The sequence below is a fragment of the Microchirus variegatus genome, assembly GCF_963457635.1.
Source record: "Microchirus variegatus genome assembly, chromosome: 4".
NCBI lineage: Eukaryota > Metazoa > Chordata > Actinopteri > Pleuronectiformes > Soleidae > Microchirus > Microchirus variegatus.
The window spans coordinates 38,335,418-38,350,417 of record NC_139805.1 but is presented as its reverse complement, the minus strand read 5'-3'; the positions used below and the strand labels follow the sequence as shown (position 1 = coordinate 38,350,417).

Here is a 15,000-nt window from a genome sequence, read left to right as displayed (position 1 = left end):
AGAGTCCATCTCCTGGTACATCGCAAGTCTTTTAGCTGGAGAAACATGCACACACTTTGTTAAAAGAGCGACCGCAACACACAGAAAACTAGCTTCTCAGCATTAGCCTCAGGACAATAGCTAGCTTAGAATTATTTCCATTAATTAGTTAGCTAATCAGGAGAATAGTTAGCTTAGCAGTAGCTCCAGGAGAATAGCTAGCTTAACATTCACTAGCTCAAGGAGAGTATTTAGCTAAGCATTAGCTCCCCAGGAGTGGCAAGTTCAGCATTAGCTAACTGCAGGATTAGCTCCATGGGGATAGTTAGCTTAGCATTAGGTAACTCCAGGAGAGTATTTAGCTTAGCAGTAGCGACGGGAGCATAGTTAGCTTAGCAAGAGCTAACTCCAGGTGAATAGTTAGCTTGGCAAGAGCTAACTCCAGGAGAGTAATTAGCTTAGCATTAGCTCCAGGATAATAGTTAGTTTAACATTAGCCAACTGCAGGAGTCTAGTTAGCTTAGCATGAGCTAACTCCAGGAGAGTATTTAGCTTAGCATTAGCGCCAGGAGAATAGTTAGCTTAGCAGGAGCTAACTCCAGGAGAATAGTTAGCTTAGCAAGAGCTAACTCCAGGAGAGTATTTAGCTTAGCATTAGCTCCAGCATAATAGCTAGTTTAACATTAGCAAACTGCAGGAGACTAGTCAGCTTATCATGAGCTAACTCCAGGAGAGTATTTAGCTTAGCATTAGCTCCAGCATAATAGCTAGTTTAACATTAGCCAAGTGCAGGAGAGTATTTAGCTTAGCATTAGCTCCAACAGATGAACTGCTCGTGAAGTAAACAAACTCAAAGTTTAACATTTCTTCTCTGGTTGACAAACAAATATCATCATCATCATCATCATCATCATCACGTCAGCTACAGTCATGTGACCACACGTGTGTGTGTGTGTGTTTGCTGGCTCCGCCCACCATTAGCATCATGTGAGTACTCCACCCCGGCCACGGTGCAGCGGCGGAACACCATCTTGTTGTCGGTGAGCGTCCCCGTCTTATCAGAGAAGATGTACTTCATCTGTCCAAGGTCTTCAGTGATGTTTAGAGCTCGACACTGAAGATGAGAATCTGTGTCGTCATCGTAAAGATCAACGTCCTGATGGATGAAGAACACCTGACACACCTTTACTATCTCAATGGACACGAACAGGGAGATGGGGATCAGCACCTGCAACACACACACACACACACACGTCATACAACATGTCACAACACACACACACACCATGTCACACAACACACACACACACCATGTCACAACACACATCATGTCACACAACATGTCACACAACACACACAACATGTTACACAACACACACGTCACACAACACACACACACATGTCACACAACATGTCACAACACACACACACACACACCACATGTCACACACACACACACACATGTCACACACACACACACATGTCACACAACATGTCACACAACACACACAACATGTCACACAACATGTCACACAACACACACACACACACAACGTCACACAACACAACACACAAACGTCACATAACACACACACACATGTCCCACAGCACACACACACGACATGTCACACAACACACACACACAACACACACAAACACAACATGTCACACAACACACACACGTCACACAACACACAACAACATGTCACACAACATGTCACACAACACACAACATGTCACACAACACACACGTCACACAACACACACAACACACACACACGTCACACAACACACGCAACATGTCACAACACACATAACATGCCCCACAACACACAACACACACAACATGTCACACAACACACACACACGTCACACAACAACATGTCACAACATGTCACACAATACACACGTCACACAACATGTCACACAACACACAACAACATGTCACACAACACACACACACACACACACACACGTCACACAACACACACATGTCCATGAGTTCACGTTCAAATGAACGTGTGAGGATTTTTCAGGGAAACACGAGTTCTGATCAACTCTGGTCACATGATCTGAGAGTTCAGTGTGACCACACTGTTGACCTGTGTCATCACATGACACACACACACACACACACACACACACACACACACACTGAGACACACACCAAGATGATCCAAATGTCACTTTAACCATATCACTTCATCACTTTACTTTGTTTGCACTATGCTGATATCATTATTCACCTTATCACTGTTTATCACTTTCAACATTTGCTCACCATATTTTAGTTGTACTTATTTTATTTCCGTGTGTACTGCTGTATATTATATATATCTACGTTGACTGTGATTCTTTTTTGATTCTTTTTGTGGCATTGTTGCATTTAAGTTACTGTTGTAAGTTACTGTTTTTCCTTCTGTTTGGCACTTTGTTGCATTTGTCTTACTTGTTTATTTTACTTTATTTTTTTTGTTTTATTTTTATTTTTATTTTTATTTTATTTTATGTATCTTTTAACTCTTGTACATCTACACTTTTACCTCACAATTGTTGCACAATAATTTCCCTCGGGATAAATAAAGCATCTTGAATCTTGAATCTTGAAAAACATCAATATATGTCCAGTTTGTGGACAGACGGAAAACACACACACACACACACACACACAGAGACACACAAACACACACACACACAGAGACACACACACGTCTCTTACCTGAAAGACTATGATCATGGTGAGGAAGAGATAAATGGAGGACATGATGGGGGACATGTCCGTCCCCTCTGGACTGAGGACGTCAAACACTGGTCTCTTGTCTCCGTACTGAAACATCCACAGACCATGACCTGAAGACAGAGGGTTACAGACCATAATACTCATCATCATCATCATCATCACTGAGACTGATGAAGACTATGAGGACAGACATGATGATGATGATGATGATGATGATGATGAAGATGAGGTACACACCCACAGCAGTGAAGAGACACATGAGGAGGAGGATGAGGACACACCAGAAGACGTCCACGTTCATCTGTCTCTCCAGTTTACTGCGTTTGTATCTCGGTCCGTTGTTGTTCAACATGGCTTTGGTCTCATGACCTGCAGAGGACACAGAGGTCAGAGGTCACAGGTCACACAGAGGTCAGAGGTCACACAGAGGTCACACAGAGGTCAGAGGTCACAGGTCACACAGAGGTCAGAGGTCACACAGACAGAGGTCAGAGGTCAGCGTGTGAGTGACCTGCGTAGATGACGATGCCCACAGCCTCCTCAGTGTTCCTGACGGTGCAGCCGCGCAGCAGCAGGTTCTCTTTGTGGAGTGCGTCTCTTCGACCGTTGCCATGGATACTGTGACAGGGTTAAAGGGACAGTCTGTGATTCTGTGTGTGTGTGTGTGTGAGCGCAGTGAAAACATGGCCGCCACAGTAAAAGTAATTTAAATAAAACTATTAAAACACTGAACACATTTTTATCATCACGTGTCTGACTGAACAGGACGAGGTCACCAATGACGCCGTTAATGTAGAGCAGCGAGTGTCGCTGTCAGAGGTCAAAGGTCAAAGTTTACGCTGTTTATTAATGACATAAAAATACATTTGTTTAGAAATCAATCATGAATATTTAAATATAGGATTTCTGTGTCTGTTCAGTCCTGAAAAAAAACACTCACTCTCCAACACCAAAGTGGTCCTCTGCTGCCTCGTGTGGTCACTTTGTGTCACTGTCATTGTAAGTGATGGAGGCAGCAGTGGATCAACAACTCCTGTGAACTCCTGTGTGCTGTGATGTTAAAATCACTGGTTTACTCTATGGACTTTGGTGTGGGAGAGTGAGTGACTTTGGTGTGTGAGAGTGAGTGACTTTGGTGTGGGAGAGTGAGTGACTTTGGTGTGTGAGAGTGAGTGACTTTGGTGTGGCAGAGTGAGTGACTTTGGTGTGGGAGAGTGAGTGACTTTGGTGTGTGAGAGTGAGTGACTTTGGTGTGGGAGAGTGAGTGACTTTGGTGTGGCAGAGTGAGTGACTTTGGTGTGGGAGAGTGAGTGACTTTGGTGTGTGAGAGTGAGTGACTTTGGTGTGGGAGAGTGAGTGACTTTGGTGTGGGAGAGTGAGTGACTTTGGTGTGGGAGAGTGAGTGACTTTGGTGTGAGAGAGTGAGTGGTTTACAAACTTCAGTTTAACACTGAGATAAAGACGTGATCATGTGACGTAAAGATATCGTAGATTTTATTAAATGAGTCTTTTGTAAAAGTGAATAAAGTGAAGTGTGTGTGTCAGCAGCAGGGGGCGCTCTCTCTCTCTCTCACACACACACACAGTAAATACTCACATGTAGCCTCTGAATCTGTTCAGGTCGTTGTTAGGTTTCTCACATTCAATCACGCTGTTGTATTTTAAAGGATCAAAGTCACAATCCTGAAAACAGGAAACACAAGAGTTCACTTCCTGTTCAGGCAAATTCTGCTGCTGGTTTCCTGTTTGCTTTCTGTGTGTGTGTGTGTGTGTTAATGCTGTGCAGCTGATTAATAGGAATATTGTTCTAGTTCCTGCCACTAGGGGGCGCCACAGCAGAGATCTCCTAACAGAAATCATTGACATGTCTGTTCTTGCTGTTTTAATAATGTCAGGGTTGTCGGTTTGATTCCCTGCAGTGACTTGTAAGAAAAGTGTTGTGTGTAAATAAAGTTGCATTGATTGATTGACAGCAGACTCATCAGGAGGGGGCGTGTCCTCACCAGGTCAGAGAAGCTGCGGACGACCTGTCTCTGTTTGAGGTTTGTCTCTCCGTCCAGCGTCGCCGTCTCTATGTGACACAGATGATCAGGATCACTGGAGCTCAGCAGGAGGACGTCGGCCGGAACGATCTCGTTACAGCGCAGACGCACAAAGTCGCCAACAACCACCTGCTTCCAGAACCTCTCCACGTAACCGCGCTCCGCTCTGACAACAACAACAACAAAGACATCAAAGACAACAAAGACAACATCATCAAAGACAAAGACATAGAAGATAACAACGTATTAGCCAATGACAACAAAGACATCAAAGACAATGACGACATGAAAGGCAAAGACCACAACATCAAAGACAACAACAACATCAAAGACAACGAGAGCCAGCAACATCAAAGACAATGACAAAGAGATGACAACAACAAAGATGACAAAGACAACAACAACATCAAACAACAACAACAACGACACAGAGACAAAGACAACATCAAACAACGACACAGAGACAAAGACAACATCCAACAACAACAACGACAACAATAACATCAAACGACAAAGACAACAACAACGACACAGAGACAAAGACAACAAAATCAAACAACGACACAGAGACAAAGACAACAATAACAACAAAGACAACAACGACGACAGAGACAAAGACAACAAAAACAACAAAGACAACAACAACAACAACAGAGACAACAATAACAACAACAACAACGACACAGAGACAACAACAACAACAACAAGACAGAGACAAGTGTTTTTAATCAACACAAACTTCAGCTCCTCGTCATAAATCTGAAGAAAATATGTGACATGAGCCACGCCCACATTCCTCTGAACTCAACATGAGTCTTCATCCTCCTCTCCCTCACCTCCTCTTCACTTCTCCTCCTCACCTCTTCCTCACTTATCCTCTCCCTCCTCACCTCCTCCTCCTCGTCTCCTTCTCCTCCTCTCCTCCTCTCTCCTCTCCTCTCCTCTCCTCACCTCCTCCTCCTCGTCTCCTTCTCCTCCTCTCTCCTCTCCTCACCTCCTCCTCCTCGTCTCCTTCTCCTCCTCTCCTCCTCTCTCCTCTCCTCTCCTCACCTCGTCTCCTTCTCCTCCTCTCCTCCTCTCTCCTCTCCTCTCCTCTCCTCACCTCCTCCTCCTCGTCTCCTTCTCCTCCTCTCTCCTCTCCTCCTCCTCCTCGTCGTCTCCTTCTCCTCCTCTCCTCCTCTCTCCTCTCCTCTCCTCACCTCGTCTCCTTCTCCTCCTCTCCTCCTCTCTCCTCTCCTCACCTCCTCCTCCTCGTCTCCTTCTCCTCCTCTCCTCTCCTCTCCTCCTCACCCCTCTCTCCTCTCCTCTCTCCTCCTCCTCTCCTCTCCTCTCCTCTCCCCTTCTCTCCTCTCCTCTCCTCCTCTCCTCTCCTCTCCTCTCCTCTCTCCTCTCTCCTCACCTCCTCTCTCCTCTCTCCTCACCTCCTCCTCTAAAGGAGAAGCAGATGTGTGATAAAAACTCTTTGTTCCAGATGAAGAATGTTCTTATTTCTGTTCAGGTGTGAAATAATCTGATGTTTTTAGCTCAGACTGAAACTGTTTGACTCTAGATCTCAGGTGTTTAACCTTAACTCTAACTCTAACCCTAACTCTAACTAACTAACTCTAACTAACTAACTCTAACTAACTCTCACCCTAACTCTAACTAACTCTAACTCTAACTAACTAACTCGAACTGTAGATCTCAGGTGTTTAACTCTAACTCTAACTAAGCCTAACTAACTCACTCTAACTCTAACTAACCCTAACTCTAACTCTAACTAACTCTAACTCTAACTAACCATAACTCTAACTCTAACTAACTCTAACTCTAACTAACCCTAACTCTAACTAACTAACTCTAACTGTAGATCTCAGGTGTTTAACCTAACTGTAACTCACTCTAACTCTAACTCACCCTAACTCTAAGTGTAGATCTCAGGTGTTTTGCCTAACCCTAACCCCAACTAGCTCTAACTAACTCTAACTCCAACTCTAACCAACCCTAATTAACTCTAACTAACTCTAACTAACCCTAACTCTAACTAACCCTAACTAACTCTAACTCTAACTAACCCTCACTCTAACTCTAACTAACTCTAACTGTAGATCACTAACTCGAGCCAGAACACAGGTTAGAGTTAGTATTTTTGTTGTCGACTAATCTATCGATGATTTTTTTTCGACTAATCCCGATGATGTTGTTTAGCAGCTGCACTTGTGTTTAACCTCCATACGTGTGCTTTAATAACACCACAGTTAAAGACCTGAAATAAATGATCACAGATTTATTAAAAAAAGCTTAAATATCTAAATAATCTGCTGTAAATCACAGTTGATCAGTGAAGAGGTTTAATTACACTTAATTATAATGAAGCTCGTAACCACAGTCAAAGCAGCTGTAATTCAACTCCATTCAATTTAACACAAGTCAACTAGCTTCAGCTAAGCTAGCTTCGGCTAAGCTAGCTTCTTCCATGATTTTCCGACTGACGTACGATGTAAAAGATTAACATTATAAATAATAAAAAACACTCTAAAATATACACTAAAACAACACAACGCGTCAACGCTTAAACACACAAACACACACACAAGCTAAGGCTAGCTTACTTTAGCGTAGCAACACAAGCTAATAGAAAGATAAGATCACAGTATAATGTTCTTTGTGACAGGATGAGCTGCAGATGAACAAGTGAAAGGGTTCAACGACCTGGAGACTGTGTGTGCGTGTGTGTGTGTGTGTGTGCTTCAGCCACGTTCATGACCTTTGACCTTTCTCTATGTTGTGAATAAACAGAGAACTTCATCATTCATCAATGATCGATCGTGTCGTCAGATAAACTGTGATTGACAGGTCACAGTGTCAGGGTCACCTGTTACCGGGCAGAATAACTCACTCAATACTCATCATCATCAACAACTAAACTAACAACTGTTACCACAACAACAACAACAACAACAACACTAACAACAACAACAACAACAACATGTGAAAACTGGATTAAAGTGAGTGAACAAGCGTCTTTAGACTGACACACACACACACACACGTGAGAGGACACATGTGAGGGGACACAGGTGAGAGGACACAGGTGAGAGGACACAGACACAGGTGAGAGGACACAGGTGAGAGGACACAGGTGAGAGGACACAGACACAGGTGAGAGGACAAAGGTGAGAGGACACATGTGAGAGGACACAGGTGAGAGGACACAGGTGAGAGGACACAGGTGAGAGGACACAGACACAGGTGAGAGGACACATGTGAGAGGACACAGGTGAGAGGACACAGACACGGGTGAGAGGACATGTGAGAGGACACAGGTGAGAGGACACAGGTGAGAGGACACAGGTGAGAGGACACAGGTGAGAGGACACAGACACAGGTGAGAGGACACAAGTGAGAGGACACAGACACAGGTGAGAGGACACAGACACAGGTGAGAGGACACATGTGAGAGGACACAGGTGAGAGGACACAGGTGAGAGGACACAGACACAGGTGAGAGGACAGCTTCTGTCAGCCAATAGGAGGCTGTTAGAGTTAAATAAACATTAGTATATTTGTCACTGCTGGTGTCACTACTTTAGCGCCGTTAGCGTTAGCCTACAGTGGAACTGGAGCGGTCTGTTTATTAAAGTAAAAGAGCAGCGCTAACAAATAACGTTAGCGTACCTGTGTACTGTGTATGTGTGCGTCTGTTTTTAAAGGTTAGCGTTAACTTTACAGACTCATTTTTAACGATCTGGAGTCACGTAAAAACATGACGTCACGCGCGTCTCTTTCCAGTCAGTCGTCATGGATACGCATCACGCGTTAACTGCTGCTATCGCTTTAGCACGCCCATCGCTAACATCTGTATTTCTCTGATATAAACTCTGTCTTTATTCATTAAACTTCTTGCGTCCTCCGTCCTCTCAGAGACAAATAAAGTTTGTCCGTCGCTCAGGGGAACCCCGGCCCTTGACCTTTGACCTGACAGGGTCACAGGTTCTCTATAAACTGCTTTTAATACTTTTTAAAACCCGTATAATCCTGATCATCTGACATTTATCACCATAATGTCCACAAACACAGTGCAGGGCCGCTGTCAGGGGGCCAGGGGGTGGGCCCCCCCCCCCGCCCTCAGGGGCTCCTGACAGCGGCCCTGCTTCGCTCAGGGACGTACCTGCTGAAGACCAGACAGTCCAGGTGGTTGATCTCGGTGTCGGACCGGTGTCTCCGGAAGTCCTCCCACAGGTCTTTGATGGCGGTCACGGACAGGATGAAGACCACCGGAGCCAGAGCCAGTTCCGGTTGGAAGGCGTTCACCACCGGGACGAAGTTGAGCAGCGCGATGAAGACGAAGTAGACGTTCGCGAACCTGTGGAACTGTTCGAACAGGTTCTTCGGGAGGAACGACAGCACCGTGTACTTGGTGGTCCGGATCCTGTTGTCCGCGCAGACCCGGTTCGGTTCGGGATCGTCGTCGTCGTCGTCGTGTCTGGAGCGAGTGTTCGGGAGGACGCTGCGGGTCTTTTTGTTCTCTCTGCTCTTCTTCTTCTTCTTCTTCTTCTTCGTCGGTTCTTCACTTTCCCGCGCCATGTCCTCGAACTTCCCCCCCCGCACACACTCACGCGCTCACCGCCGCGTTCGTGTGATCATGTCGCGGCCGCAGATTCACGCGCTCACCGCTGACGTTCATCCATGTTTCTCTCACTCTCTCACAAACTTTTTCTTCTTCTTCTCTCTCTTTTCTGATCAAAGGATGCTCTCACAAGTCGCCGCCCCGTCACGTGAGCTGCAAGCGCTGTGGATGGGTCTCGCGCCGCTGTCCGCGCGCTGCTCCCGCGTCTACAGATCAGCGGAGCGCGCGCACACAGGAAGTTCGTCAGCGGGTCAGCCCCTCCCACTATTCCCGAAATCTGGCCCCGCCCCTTCCAAAGAAATGTGTGTTTTTTTCCCCCTTCTCCAAGTGCCACGCGGTACAACACACACACACACACACACACACACAGACTGTTCCTTGTGTAAACTGAAGTTTGTAAACCACTCACTCTCCCACACCAAAGTCACTCACTCTCCCATACCAAAGTCACTCACTCTCCCACACCAAAGTCACTCACTCTCTCACACCAAAGTCACTCACTCTGCCCCACCAAAGTCACTCACTCTCCCACACCAAAGTCACTCACTCTGCCACACCAAAGTCACTCACTCTCCCACACCAAAGTCACTCACTCTGTCACACCAAAGTCACTCACTCTCCCACACCAAAGTCACTCACTCTCCCTCACTCACTCTCCCACACCAAAGTCACTCACTCTCCCACACCAAAGTCACTCACTCTCCCACACCAAAGTCACTCACTCTGCCCCACCAAAGCCACTCACTCTCCCACACCAAAGTCACTCACTCTCTCACACCAAAGTCACTCACTCTCCCATACCAAAGTCACTCACTCTCCCACACCAAAGTCACTCACTCTCCCATACCAAAGTCACTCACTCTCCCACACCAAAGTCACTCACTCTGCCACACCAAAGTCACTCACTCTCCCACACCAAAGTCACTCACTCTCCCATACCAAAGTCACTCACTCTCTCACACCAAAGTCACTCACTCTGCCCCACCAAAGCCACTCACTCTCCCACACCAAAGTCACTCACTCTCCCACACCAAAGTCACTCACTCTCTCACACCAAAGTCACTCACTCTCCCATACCAAAGTCACTCACTCTCCCACACCAAAGTCACTCACTCTCTCACACCAAAGTCACTCACTCTGCCACACCAAAGTCACTCACTCTCCCACACCAAAGTCACTCACTCTGCCACACCAAAGTCACTCACTCACTCTCCCATACCAAAGTCACTCACTCTCCCACACCAAAGTCACTCACTCTCCCACACCAAAGTCACTCACTCTGCCACACCAAAGTCACTCACTCACTCTCTCACACCAAAGTCACTCACTCTGCCACACCAAAGTCACTCACTCTCCCACACCAAAGTCACTCACTCTGCCACACCAAAGTCACTCACTCACTCTGTCAGACCAAAGTCACTCACTCTCCCACACCAGTCACTCACTCTCCCACACCAAAGTCACTCACTCTCCCACACTCAAGTCACTCACTCTCCCACACCAGTCACTCACTCTCCCATACCAAAGTCACTCACTCTCCCACACCAAAGTCACTCACTCTCCCACACAAAAGTCACTCACTCTCTCACAAAAGTCACTCACTCTCTCACACAAAAGTCACTCACTCTCCCACACCAAAGTCACTCACTCTCTCACACCAAAGTCACTCACTCTCCCACACCAATGTCAGCTAGAGCTAAAATCACTGGTTTTCTCTATGGACTTTGGTATGGGAGAGTGAGTGGTGAAATGTCCCTTTAAAAGGGTGGTTGGTGAAATGACGGGAAACTAAACTGCAATACAGCCAGCAGCCACAAGAGGGCATCATACTGCAAACAGTACACAGCCTCAGCTCAGTGACACAACATGACACATACCCTAACACACACACACACTTGATTGTTTTTAAATTAAAGGTCAGACTGAGAGATTTTTTTCAGGATTTAATCATAAAAATCATAATAATCAGAGTGAAATGAATGAATCACACCTCAGATGACGTACGGTGGCCCTGAAGGACCAAAGCTTTGTGTTTTGTCTCCAGCTGAACTGAGGACAGTTGACCTTTGTTTGTTCACGTCTTAATCTTCACTGTGAGACTGTAGTTTGCACTCACTCTCCCACACCAAAGGCTGGTGCCTCCTGTGGGCTGCTCTGACCCCCCCCCCCACCCAGGACTCTTTGGTTCAGCCCTGGTTAGTTGGTGATGAGTCTCTGAACAGACCGCTGACAGGTGGCGTCGCCTCCTACGCTCACAGACGCTGAAGCAGGCGCCGCCGCGCAGATGGAGCGGCGAGAAAACGCCAACACTGTTGGTTACCATGGAGACGACGACACTGTGTGTGTGTGAGCAGCAGACTCTCAGGTCACATGATCAAACGGTCTGAGCCTCTTTAGATAAAACAACAGAAACGATGATGATTTTTATGTTTACAACACAAACAGGAAGTGATTACGTTCATGTCAAAAACCAACAAAACCAAAGGTCAGAGTTCACAGTGAGGTCATGAACTCTGTTAAAAAAAAACACAACAAAGACAAAAAGAAAACAAATGAAATCGAAATAAACTGTTTCAATAACAAAAATCAGTGATAGTAGCATGTTAGCGGCTACTTTAGCTATGATAGCTGCTGATACAGAAGCTGCTACTTCAGGAGCTAACGTAGCAGCAGCTAAAGTAGCAAATGTTGATGCTTGACTTCAACAGCTAATGTAGCAGATGCTTGATTTTAGCTGTTTGGCTATAGAAGCTAATGCAGCAGCTGCTAACTTAGCAGCCATTGTAGCTGTTAACATTTAGTAGCTGCTAGTATATGCTTTGCTACTTATGAAGCTACAGTAGCTGTGTGACTTTAGTAGTCGCCGCTACATTAGCTGCTAAGGTTGCAGCTCGTGTTGCTGTGGCAGCTGCTAAAGTCAAGCATTGATGCTACAGCGGTTAGCATTTTTTTCAGCTGTAAAATGAACATCCAGGAAGTGACATCACCTGTTACAGACGGATGCTCCGCCCCCACACAGGTGACTGATTGTTGAGTTAAATCTTTATTTACAAATGTTAGCATGTCTGAGCTACACCGCTAGCTTGTTATTTACTGTACTGGACTAAAGGTGGATTTCAAAAGTTCTGGTCTGATTTGAGTCCAGATCATAAAGTCAAGTGATTGTTGTTGTTGTTGTTGTTGTTGTTGTTGTTGTTGTTGTTGTTGTTGTTTACATGTTTTAGAGACACAAATGTGTGTTTTCAGTCTGAAACATGAGACTGTACAAACGTTTAAATCAATGTTTGACTGTTGTCTTCTCTGTCCTCTCTTCTCTGTCCTCTGTCCTCCTCAGTCGTCCTCTGTCCTCCTCAGTCGTCCTCAGTTGTCCTCTGTGTCCTCCTCTGTTGTCCTCTGTCGTCCTCAGTGGTCCTCAGTTGTCCTCTCTCGTCCTCAGTTGTCCTCTGTCTCCTCAGTTTTCCTCAGTCGTCCTCTGTCCTCCTCAGTTGTCGTCTGTGTCCTCCTCAGTTGTCCTCAGTCGTCCCCTCTGTTGTCCTCAGTCGTCCTCTGTGTCCTCCTCAGTTGTCCTCTGTGTCCTCCTCTGTTGTCCTCAGTTGTCCTCTGTCGTCCTCAGTTGTCCTCAGTGGTCCTCAGTTGTCCTCTGTCGTCCTCAGTTGTCCTCTCTTGTCCTCAGTGGTCCTCAGTTGTCCTCTGTGTCCTCCTCAGTTGTCCTCTGTCCTCCTCTGTCTCCTCAGTTGTCCTCTGTGTCCTCCTCAGTTGTCCTCAGTTTTCCTCAGTCGTCCTCTGTCCTCCTCAGTTGTCCTCAGTTGTCCTCTGTGTCCTCCTCAGTTGTCCTATGTCCTCCTCAGTCGTCCTCTGTTGTCCTCAGTCGTCCTCTGTGTCGTCCTCAGTGGTCCTCAGTCGTCCTCAGTTGTCCTCTGTCGTCCTCAGTTGTCCTCTCTCGTCCTCAGTGGTCCTCTGTGTCCTCCTCAGTTGTCCTCTGTCCTCCTCTGTCTCCTCAGTTGTCCTCTGTCCTCCTCTGTCTCCTCAGTTGTCCTCTGTGTCCTCCTCAGTTGTCCTCTGTGTCCTCCTCAGTGTCCTCAGTTGTCCTCTGTCGTCCTCAGTTGTCCTCTCTCGTCCTCAGTGGTCCTCTGTGTCCTCCTCAGTTGTCCTCTGTCCTCCTCTGTCTCCTCAGTTGTCCTCTGTGTCCTCCTCAGTTGTCCTCTGTGTCCTCCTCAGTTGTCCTCTGTCCTCCTCAGTCGTCCTCTGTTGTCCTCAGTCGTCCTCTGTGTCGTCCTCAGTGGTCCTCAGTTGTCCTCTGTCGTCCTCAGTTGTCCTCTCTCGTCCTCAGTTGTCCTGTGTCCTCCTCAGTTGTCCTCAGTTGTCCTCAGTTGTCCTCTATCCTCCTCAGTTGTCCTCTTTGTCCTCCTCAGTGTCCTCTGTCCTCCTCAGTTGTCCTCAGTTGTCCTCAGTTGTCCTCAGTTGTCCTCAGTTGACGTAGTAGAGCCAGTAGATGAGGTTAAAGAGTGAGAACGCACAGGGGAAGAAGATTCTCGACCATCTGTCTATGGCGTTGACATCAGTCAGATCAGGGATCTTGATCTTCAGTTGTGAGGATCTTCTCCTCAGAGGAGGTTTCTGAAGATGGTCGTTATAGTCTAAGCTGAGACGACCCGGGTCCTGGACCTGGACCGTACTGGACTTCCTGTTCTGGAGCCCACTGTTGTCAAACATCATGGAGGAGGAGGAGGAGGAGTTAAGAGTCTCAGTCACAGCGGTTGTGACCTGGTTCCTGGTTCCCACCTCATTGTGGATCTCTAAGGTCGTTAGGAGAACGTTCCCGTGGGAGTCGACCTGGAGATCACAGGAGGGGGGGGGGGGGGGGTGTTAGTGTGTGTGTGTGTGTGTGTGTGTGTGTGTGTGTGTGTGTGTGTGTGTGTGTGTGTGTGTGAGATCAGCTGACTGAGAACTCTATCGTCATGACGATCATTCCTTCACATGAGATATGAGATGATTGAGATGATTTATCTTCACTGTTTGGTCTGAACATGAATTCATTCTCTGGTGTGGGAGAGTGAGTGACTTTGGTGTGGGAGAGTGAGTGACTTTGGTGTGGGAGAGTGAGTGACTTTGGTGTGGGAGAGTGAGTGACTTTGGTGTGAGAGAGTGAGTGACTTTGGTGTGAGAGAGTGAGTGACTTTGGTGTGAGAGAGTGAGTGACTTTGGTGTGAGAGAGTGAGTGACTTTGGTGTGAGAGAGTGAGTGACTTTGGTGTGAGAGAGTGAGTGACTTTGGTGTGAGAGAGTGAGTAACTTTGGTGTGTGAGAGTGAGTGACTTTGGTGTGAGAGAGTGAGTAACTTTGGTGTGGCAGAGTGAGTGACTTTGGTGTGAGAGAGTGAGTAACTTTGGTGTGAGAGAGTGAGTAACTTTGGTGTGGCAGAGTGAGTGACTTTGGTGTGAGAGAGTGAGTAACTTTGGTGTGAGAGAGTGAGTAACTTTGGTGTGGCAGAGTGAGTGACTTTGGTGTGAGAGAGTGAGTAACTTTGGTGTGGCAGAGTGAGTGACTTTGGTGTGAGAGAGTGAGTAACTTTGGTGTGAGAGAGTGAGTAACTTTGGTGTGGCAGAGTGAGTGACTTTGGTGTGAGAGAGT

At 46.7% G+C, this 15,000-nt stretch overlaps 2 protein-coding genes across 2 annotated transcripts in view; both read right to left on the bottom strand.

Moving 5' to 3' along the window:
- The window catches only part of atp10a (ATPase phospholipid transporting 10A), a gene marked incomplete at its 3' end in the record, with an annotated part of 35,414 nt that extends 26,069 nt beyond the window's left edge, over positions 1 to 9,345 (bottom strand). Inside the window, exons 1-8 of the mRNA XM_083888355.1 lie at positions 8,912 to 9,345; positions 4,723 to 4,927; positions 4,317 to 4,402; positions 3,231 to 3,337; positions 2,957 to 3,088; positions 2,699 to 2,829; positions 955 to 1,207; positions 1 to 35 (exon numbers count right to left, since the gene is read on the bottom strand). The exon at positions 1 to 35 is cut by the window's left edge and continues 192 nt beyond it. Of these exons, the coding sequence (XP_083744481.1) occupies positions 1 to 35; positions 955 to 1,207; positions 2,699 to 2,829; positions 2,957 to 3,088; positions 3,231 to 3,337; positions 4,317 to 4,402; positions 4,723 to 4,927; positions 8,912 to 9,327 (1,365 nt within the window). The 5' untranslated portion in view covers positions 9,328 to 9,345. The remainder of the gene's footprint in view (positions 36 to 954; positions 1,208 to 2,698; positions 2,830 to 2,956; positions 3,089 to 3,230; positions 3,338 to 4,316; positions 4,403 to 4,722; positions 4,928 to 8,911) is intronic.
- A 4,492-nt stretch (positions 9,346 to 13,837) lies between these two features.
- gabrb3 (gamma-aminobutyric acid type A receptor subunit beta3) overlaps positions 13,838 to 15,000 on the bottom strand; it is a gene marked incomplete at both ends in the record, with an annotated part of 21,128 nt that continues 19,965 nt past the window's right edge. Inside the window, one exon of the mRNA XM_083888555.1 lies at positions 13,838 to 14,203. Coding sequence (XP_083744681.1) covers positions 13,838 to 14,203 — 366 coding nt within the window. The remainder of the gene's footprint in view (positions 14,204 to 15,000) is intronic.